General features: G+C 55.3%; 1 protein-coding gene across 8 annotated transcripts in view; it reads right to left on the bottom strand.

Annotated features, from left to right (window-relative positions):
- Window positions 1-5,147, bottom strand: part of LOC144937589 (dachshund homolog 1-like) — a 259,425-nt gene extending 254,278 nt beyond the window's left edge. For all 8 annotated transcript variants that reach the window (XM_078864902.1, XM_078864909.1, XM_078864908.1 and 5 more), the window contains exon 1: window positions 3,893-5,147. In XM_078864902.1, the coding sequence (XP_078721028.1) occupies window positions 3,893-3,981 (89 nt within the window). In that variant the 5' untranslated portion in view covers window positions 3,982-5,147. The remainder of the gene's footprint in view (window positions 1-3,892) is intronic.
- Window positions 5,148-8,800: the final 3,653 nt, after the last annotated feature.

The raw sequence follows: 8,800 nt of genomic DNA on the forward strand, positions 1-8,800 counted from the left end.
CACTGGGGAGACAAAGGCGGTCAGGCGTGGTGCTGGCCACCCACCCCCTCGTGTATCGTGCCGGCCTTCATCAGTGCTCGCGAACAACACCTGCCCTAAAAGTTGTTTAAGGCTATACGGAGGATCTTTTGTCTTGTTGATTAGCAAATTTGCTACTGAACGCGTCCGAGAAAAGCCGTCACCTGGGAGATGGAGCGATTAAATCAGCTTTGCGTCAAAGGCAAGCACTGCATGGATTGTTCGGTCGCGGATCCGTGACTCTGAGACGATGGCGGCTTGGGAAGGCCTTCATCCAGCAGCGGATCGATCACGGCTGATGATGACGTTGTATGTATATATCACACACACGCACACATATAGATAAATCTTACGCGTATCTTGCGTATCTGTTACTCACGCGTGCGCGCGCGCGCGTGACTCGTTAAGACGCCGTTCAAGCGCCGCGCGACGCAACGCGCCCGTCACCTCGGCGTGCCACGCGCGCGCGCGGCTATTCAACGGGACGGGGGTCTCCAGTGGGTGCCGATAATTACGGGCAGACACCGGGGGCTTAAGGTAGTTTTACAGTCCGGTGCCTGTCCAACTTTGTTTGCACGCCGCTCGCCGCTCGCCGCTCGCCTTTTGGCGTTCTGTGGTCGAACACTTTGAGACGAGGCTCAAGAGAAAGCTGTCTCCGGTGTGGACCAATCAGTTTCGAAGACAACGCCATATATTCATCAGAACATGACTTAAAGCTTTCGTGACTGCAGGAATTCATATTCTTTGGGTATTTTGGTAAAGCCACGTAGATAGAAAAAATAATAAAAAATTATAATTCGTATTTATTCTTTTTTCTCACTACGTGGCTTTACCGAAAGACCCAAAGACGATTTATCAGAGATTGTTATTTGTTTGTTCGCTGTTCACCACAACCGCCTTGTGTGGTTCATGCATACATAATTCCTTGAGAAACAAAACACTGGTTTCTGTTTGGTGTTTGTAAATCTGAACGCCTGCTTTATTGCCAGAAAGGGTAAACCCCTATTGTTATATCCGCTGAACTTCCTTTGCGCCGTACGTAGCCAACCGAACTTTAATCGGTGAAAGGCGACAGATGGACAGATAGAGATGGCGGGGGGGGTGGGAGGGGGGAGTCTTCGAGTTGTCGTGTTCGACAAATGGAGGAGGCACGAGACGACACGGGAGTCATGCGTCTTGCGGACTTTGGCGATGGACGCGCAAACATCCAACGGGGACACGCGCGAACGCCCAGGGAGCGTGCGGCCTTTCTTTACGCTCAAATAACGCGTCAAAGTCGCGCGTTTCCGCCCGAGTGTAGCCGAGAGACTAAAGAGAGAGAGAGAGAGGGCTCCGAAACATTGCAGGCCACTGAGAAGAAACCGCGGTTTGGGGTCTGGAACCAACTCTCCAGCACGATCGTCCGACGTTTCGCATCAGCACGCGCTGGCGAGCTTCCGCCCGCGGGCATCAATTGAATTCCCGTGTTGTTCGACGCGGTTGTCCGACGTTTCGCAAGCAAGCGCATGGTGTGCGAGTTTTCTACAGCAGGTGAGTTCTTTCAGGAACTCAATTTAGGATACTTGGCCAACTGAAAACGTCATAGATTTCGTTTCGTTCGTTTCTCGTACCGTAAGTGCCGGCCGCGCGGCGGGAGCGAAACGTCGGACCTCATGCCGAGCGACACGCGGTACAACTCTCCCAGAGAGCGCGTGAGAGAGAGAGAGAGACAGAGAGCTCCCGGGGTTGTCGTGAAAACTGAAACTTTCACGGCGTGCAGTGAGAGACCGCTTGGGGTAGAATCACCGCGTCGCGATTCCACCCCACATCTCCCATTATAATTGTCATCATTATTATAGTGTTATCATTTCTTCATGAGAGATATGAGTACAACAACACGCGGCTACATTATGCTGTTATCTTCCATCGCTCCTCAACCTCCTCCTCCTTCACCTCCTCCTCGTCTATCATCGAACACTTTAAATCCTCTTCAACTCATCATCTCATCTCGAGACACAGAAGATCGCTCCACTCACAAAATTCGCGATCTCTCATCCTAGCGAGCGCAGCGGCGGCCGTGGCGACTGCCCGCCCGCGCGTCCGCGTGATTCAGCGATCGCTGGAGATGAGGGATGGTGGATCACGTAGAGAGCTTTGTGTGTGTGTGGAACTAATATAGTTGTGATGACACATATACTCCCTCTACCCAGCCTCCCAACCAACTCCCCACCCCACACCCCGACCTCGTCTTCCACTCTCCCCGTTTCCTCCATCTGTCTTTCACCCCCGTGACTCTCCCACAATATCTTAATTCAGTTCCATCTTCCAATCATCATCATCGTCTTCGTCTACGCCGGACTCCGTGGCGCACGTGCGATGCGGCGTTTGGAATGAAAGGATTGGTGGATCACGCAAAGATTGGTGAAACTACTCCCCTCCTCCATCATCTCTCCATCATCGTTATCAGAACAAAATTCGTTTGAACAAGGGGGGCAAATCTTGATAGAAGTGACGGCAAGAGGTCACGCTGCGCCCTTGGGATAAACCAAACACGACAACCCTCGCTACGCTCTCCATCCGACGCGTGTTGTTCGGCATGATGGTCCGACGTTTCGTGCGCACACACACACGCACGCCCGCGCTGGGTGGGTGGGTAGCTTCTTCGGGAAAGACACTGAGACATTTCGGCAACAAAGAAGAGTCATTTGCAGCAACTGAAGGAGGTAGGAGGGAGGTAGGAGGGAGGGAGGGAGGAGGATGCGAAACGTCGGACCAGCTCGCCGAAGAGCACGCGGTACAACCGCGGAGAGCCGTGTACAGCAGCAGCAGCAGCTCGGCCGCGAGACGCGGGAGTGATTGACATCATTAATGCTGCGAATGTAAAGGATTACTCTGACGGGCACAAAGCACTTTGTGATCCCATCCGTCTTGGCATCATCATCATCCACATCCCCCCTCGAACCCCCACCCGCACCACCGGCGTGTCGGAGCGAAGTAGGAAGAGGTGCAGGAAGAGGTGCAGGAGAAAGAGGTGTTGTGAAGGAGCAGGGGGGGGGGGGGGATGGTGCGTTGGTGGAGGTGCAGCCAGTTGCCACCCGTCCCGGTTGCCCCCAGGAATCCTGTCCTCTGTAGTTTCTCATGTGAAATCTGTGAAGTCTTCCCGGATCATTATACAGTAAGTTCTTCATAAGTTCTTAATAAGTACTACTTCGGTAGTCATGTTGTCACTTGCCGATTGGCGATGTGGGGACACTGGGGGGCTGTGTTTCCAGTAAACCCTGACTTACAAAACAAACAAATCCTATTCACGAGGTGAACGACGAGGTTGGATGAGAAGTTGCAACACGAGCATAATGAGGAATGTATGCGTGGGGGGGGGCGGTGGGTGTAGCGGTTAGCGCGCTGCGCTACGAACCCAGCGACCCGAGTTCGATTTCCGCTTACGATCAACACCAGTAACGATTATCTGAACCGGTCCTGGGCCTCCCCTAGTCGACTCAGCCTCAAATGAGTACCTGGTGCAGTGTGCAAACATCGCCACTGGGGAGACAAAGGCGGCCGAGTGTGGTGTTGGCCACCCACCCCCTCTCGTGTACCGTTCCGGCTTTCATAGGTGCTCGCTAACAGCGCTTGCCCCAACAGTCTATTGATGCTATAACGGGGGCTCTTTGTGTGAGACGAAGTTGCGGACGAGCGATGGATAACGCGGTGGGAGCGGCGGGAGGAGAGGGGAAGACGAGGAGCAGTAGGAGAGGGAAGAGGAGGTGGAGAGGGAAGAGGTGGCGAAGAGGAAAAACGAAGAGGTAGTTCATCTCTGGAGGAGTAGGAGGAGGAGGAGATGGGATAGAAAGGAGGCCGCGCTACCTCGTGCCACCCCCCACCCCCCAACCCTCACCTCGTGTTCGTGCAGTCCGTGTAGAGCGTCTCGAAGTCGTGCCGCGAGATGAGCTTGCAGCGGTTCACGCCCGGCTGAATGGCTCCCATGCCGCGCAGCACTCGCACCTGCTCCACGTTGCACACCACAGGCACGATGTGCAGCCGCTTGAGCTTCGTGTAGACCGTGTGGGAGGCCCGCCGACGAGGGGCTTGAGGAAGAGGTCGAACGCCTGCGGCAGGCAGATGAGCTCTTGCCGTGCACGGTGAACGACGCCACTTTGGCGCCGTGGAGTTCGACGAGCCGGCACTCGTTGTGAGCCGGCGTGTTCTCCACCGGCGGCGGAGTGCAGTACACAACCTTCTTGTCGCCACCCGCGCCGCTCACGCAAGCGACTCCACACCAACCACCGCCACCGGCAGCTGCTGCAGCAGCAGCGGCTGCTGCTGCTGCTGCTGCGAACTGAGCTTCGAGCGAGCACTGCTTAATGTCGCCCGCGGTGACGCGGGGAACATGGATTTAGTCCCCGGCTCGACCCGGTACACGCCCCGGGACGAGAGTGGCGAGGGACCGCTCCCGATGCCAACACCACCGCCGCCAACGCCGCCGCCGTGGTGGTGGTGGTGATGGTGCGGCGGCATGGCGTTGAGCCATCGGGAGGTGAGGAGGAGGAGGCGCTGATTGCGGTTGCGGTGGTTGCTGCTGCTGTTGCGGTTGAGACTGCGGTTGCTGCTGCTGTTGCTGCTGCGCTGCAGGCTCTGCTGTTGCGGTAGAGACGCGGGGCGGGCTGCTGGGCGCGTAGGCGGACTTGTGCTGCTCTTGTGCCAGATAAAGGCCGCTGAGCAGCGATGCGGGGGAGCCGTCCGAGGAACCGGAGCCGTGCGACGAGAAGGGCGACTTTTGCTCCGAGCCGCCCGGGAACCCCCGCGGAGCGGAAGATCGGTGCGCCCCCCACGGTGCCCACACTCATGGATGCGCCTTCGGTCATCAGGTAGACGGGTTTGCTGTCGGGCATGGTAAACGCCACCGCCACCACCACCAACACCACCTTGAGACGGACCACTCCGAGGTGGGTGAGCCGGAGAAGACGGGCGGTTTGGTGTCGGGCAGGAACGCGACTCCTCCGGGCGACGCCGACTCCGAGGGGGACGGCGTAGAGCACGGGGTCTTCGACTCGGACCAGTAGAGATCTCTGAGGGCCAAGTTCTCGGACGGGAGGAGACACCGGGTAGCCCCTTGTTGTGTTCGGGCCTGCGTTGAGAGCCGAGACCTCCACCGCCGCGCCACCGCCCGCCGCTCGCCGGCGGGTGGTCTCCCGGGATGGGGGTCCGAAAGGCTGCTCGCTCTTGCTCTCCTGGCGGTACATGGCCCCGCCGGGCACGGGAGCGCTCGCAGGGTGCATGACGGACGAGGGAGGCACGAGGGGAGCGGGGACAGCCATGGGAGCTTAGGGGGAGGGAAGGAGGAAGGAAGGAAGGAAAGAAGGAGGAGGAGGAGGTGGATGGAGGGGGGGCTATGTAGTCTCGAAATGAACCGCGCGCGCGCAAAAAACTTGGATTGCGCGAACGCTTTCTTCGCGTGCGCGCGCGCGAGATTTAGAAAGAGAGAGAACGAGCGAGAGAGAGAGACGCGGCCTCTTTCTCCTCTCGTGTCTCTCTGCTTCTGCTCGATCCTCGTCGCAATTACTCCGAGGAAGTCCCCCCACCACCACCACCACACCACACACCCGTCTCCCACCTTCTTCTTTGACTAACAGTGGCGTCGCCTCTCCCCTCCCTCTCTCCCTCCGCTCGCTCGCTCGCTCTCCCTCCCCTCTCTCTTCCTCCCTCTCATCTCTCTCTCTTCCTCCCTGTCTAACCCTGCTCCGTCCGTGTTTTGGTGACGCAATCTGTCCGCGATGGAGCGAGCGCAGTAATGACGGTCTGGGTGGGGTGGGTGGTTGGGTGGGGGGGGTCAGTGGCGTTAGAACGTAGCGCAAGCGCCGTGCCGTGCACCGCGCGACAAATGGTGTTGGTGGTGGGTTGGAGGTGGCGGCGCTGGTGGTGGTTGTGGTGGCGACAGAGCGGAGGGGAGGGCGCGATTGTTGTGGGTGAGCTTTATTTGTCTCCATACCCGCTTCTTTCTACCGTGGACATCGCGTTCCCCTGTATGTCCGATTGCCTCCCTCCCCCGCACCCACCCCCACACCCTTCGCCATCCCCTCTAACCCCCCCCTCTCTACCCCTGTCGCCGTCGCTGCTACCATCACCACGCAGACCCCCACCTCGCTCCCTGTCACCAGTCTCCACCCCCTCCCCCCGCCCATCCCCCCCCCCGACCACCACCCCCACCACCCCCCACCACCCCCCACCACCACCACCTCGCCTCTACAAACAGCAGCCGATCGCTTTCGGGTCTGGCCCCCCCCCCTCTCCCTCCCCTCTCAACTTCCATCCTCCTCCTCTTGACACTGAACACCGCGCGAGCGATGCGCGATTTGTGACTCCTCCAGCGCCTCGCTAGAGTGTAGTGTAGTGTGTAGTGTAGTGTGTGGTGTAGTGTGTAGTGTATAGTGGAATGTAGTGTGTAGTGTGTGGTGTAGTGTAGTGTATAGTGTAGTGTGTGTGTAGTGTAGTGTGTAGTGTAGTGTATAGTGTAGTGTATAGTGTAGGGTATTGTGTGGTGTAGTGTAGTGTGTAGTGTAGTGTGTAGTGTAGTGTGTAGTGTGGTGTAGTGTAGTGTGGTGTGTGTGTAGTGTGTGGTGTAGTGTGTGGTGTAGTGTTGGTGTAGTGTGTAGTGTGTGGGTGTAGTGTGTGGTGTAGTGTGTGGGTGTAGTGTAGTGTGTGGTGTAGTGTGTGGTGTAGTGTGTTAGTGTAGTGTGTGGTGTAGTGTGTAGTGTAGTGTGTAGTGTAGTGTGTGGTGTAGTGTAGTGTGTGGTGTAGTGTGTAGTGTAGTGTGTGGTGTAGTGTGTGGTGTAGTGTAGTGTGTGGTGTAGTGTGTAGTGTAGTGTGTAGTGTAGTGTAGTGTGTGGTGTAGTGTGTAGTGTAGTGTGTAGTGTGTGTTGTAGTGTAGTGTGTGGTGTAATGTGTAGTGTAGGTGTAGTGTAGTGTGTAGTGTAGTGTGTGGTGTAGTGTGTAGTGTAGTGTGTAGTGTAGTGAAGTGTGTAGTGTAGTGTGTAGCGTAGTGTGTAGTGTAGTGTAGTGTGTAGTGTAGTGTGTAGTGTAGTGTGTAGTGTAGTGTGTATAGTGTAGTGTGTAGTGTATAGTGTAGTGTGTAGTGTAGTGTGTAGTGTGTAGTGTAGTGTGTAGTGTAGTGTGTAGTGTGTAGTGTAGTGTAGTGTGTGGTGTAGTGTAGTGTGTGGTGTAGTGTGTAGTGTAGTGTGTGGTGTAGTGTGTGGTGTAGTGTAGTGTGTAGTGTAGTGTATAGTGTAGTGTATAGTGTAGTGTGTCGTGTAGTGTGGTAGTGTAAGTGTATTGTGTAGTGTAGTGTGTAGTGTATAGTGTAGTGTGTGGTGTAGTGTAGTGTGTAGTGTAGTGTGTAGTGTAGTGTGTGGTGTAGTGTGTAGTGTGTGGTGTAGTGTAGTGTGTGGTGTAGTGTGTGGTGTAGTGTAGTGTAGTGTGTAGGTGTAGTGTGTAGTGTAGTGTGTAGTGTAGTGTGTGGTGTAGTGTGTGGTGTAGTGTAGTGTAGTGTGTTAGTGTAGTGTGTGGTGTAGTGTGTAGTGTAGTGTGTAGTGCAGTGTAATAGTGTAGTGTGGTGTAGTGTGTAGTGTAGTGTGTGGTGTAGTGTGTAGTGTAGTGTGTGGTGTAGTGTGTAGTGTAGTGTGTGGTGTAGTGTGTAGTGTAGTGTGTGGTGTAGTGTGTAGTGTAGTGTGTAGTGTAGTGTGTAGTGTAGTGTGTAGTGTATAGTGTAGTGTGTAGTGTATAGTGTAGTGTGTGGTGTAGTGTATAGTGTAGTGTAGTGTGTAGTGTCGTATGTAGTGTAGTGTGTGGTGTAGTATGTAGTGTAGTGTGTAGTGTAGTGTGTAGTGTAGTGTAGTGTGTGGTGTAGTGTGTGGTGTAGTGTAGTGTGTGGTGTAGTGTGTAGTGTAGAGTTTAGTGTAGTGTGTAGTGAAGTGTTGGTGTAGGGTGTAGTGTAGTGTGTGGTGTAGTGCGTGATGGAGTGTGTAGTGTAGTGTGTGGTGTAGTGTGTGGGGATGAGTGGTGTATGGGGTGTGTGTGGTGTCGGGTGTATGAGGTGATTGTGTGCGGTGTGTTCAGTGTGTATGGGCGTGTGGTGTGTGTTGCTATATATGTGGGGGAGCGGTGGTGTAGCGGTTAGCGCTGCGCTGCGCTACGAACCTGGCGAGCCGAGTTTGATTCCCGCTCACGGCCAACACCGGTGACGATTATCTAAAACCGGTCCCTGGGCCTCCCCTAGGTCGACTCAGCCTCAAACGATAACCTGGTGCGGTGCTTAAAAATATCGCCCACTGGGCAGACAAAGGCGGCCGGGCGTAGTGCTGGCCACCCACCCCCCTCGTGTACCGTTCTGGCCTTCATAGATGCTCGCTAATAGCACTTGCCCCAACAGTCTGTTAAGGCTATACGGGGGATCTTTGTCTTTGCTATATGGGTGGTTGACGACGACGATGATGATGTCTGTTTGATGACGAAGTTTGGTGTACGTGGAGTGACTTTTTGAAGCAAGTTTGCTCCATAGAAGTGACGGCAACCTCCCTCGCCTTGACAGAAGTGGCTGCGGCTCGCTGATGATTGGCAATCAACAAAGTGTGGAAGGGGGTGGCGGGGAGGGGGGTAGGGGGGGGTTCGAGGGGAGGATGGGATTGGGAGGGGGAGGGGGGATTTATCGACCTTGAATTTATAACCGCAGGAAACTTTATTTCTTCTTGTCTGCTTTTCCCTTCCGTGAAAGAGCTTCCTTGTTTGAGAGAAGGCACGCAGCGCATTCCTG

Source organism: Lampetra fluviatilis, chromosome 19 (genome assembly GCF_964198595.1).
Source record: "Lampetra fluviatilis chromosome 19, kcLamFluv1.1, whole genome shotgun sequence".
In the NCBI taxonomy this organism is placed as follows: domain Eukaryota; kingdom Metazoa; phylum Chordata; class Hyperoartia; order Petromyzontiformes; family Petromyzontidae; genus Lampetra; species Lampetra fluviatilis.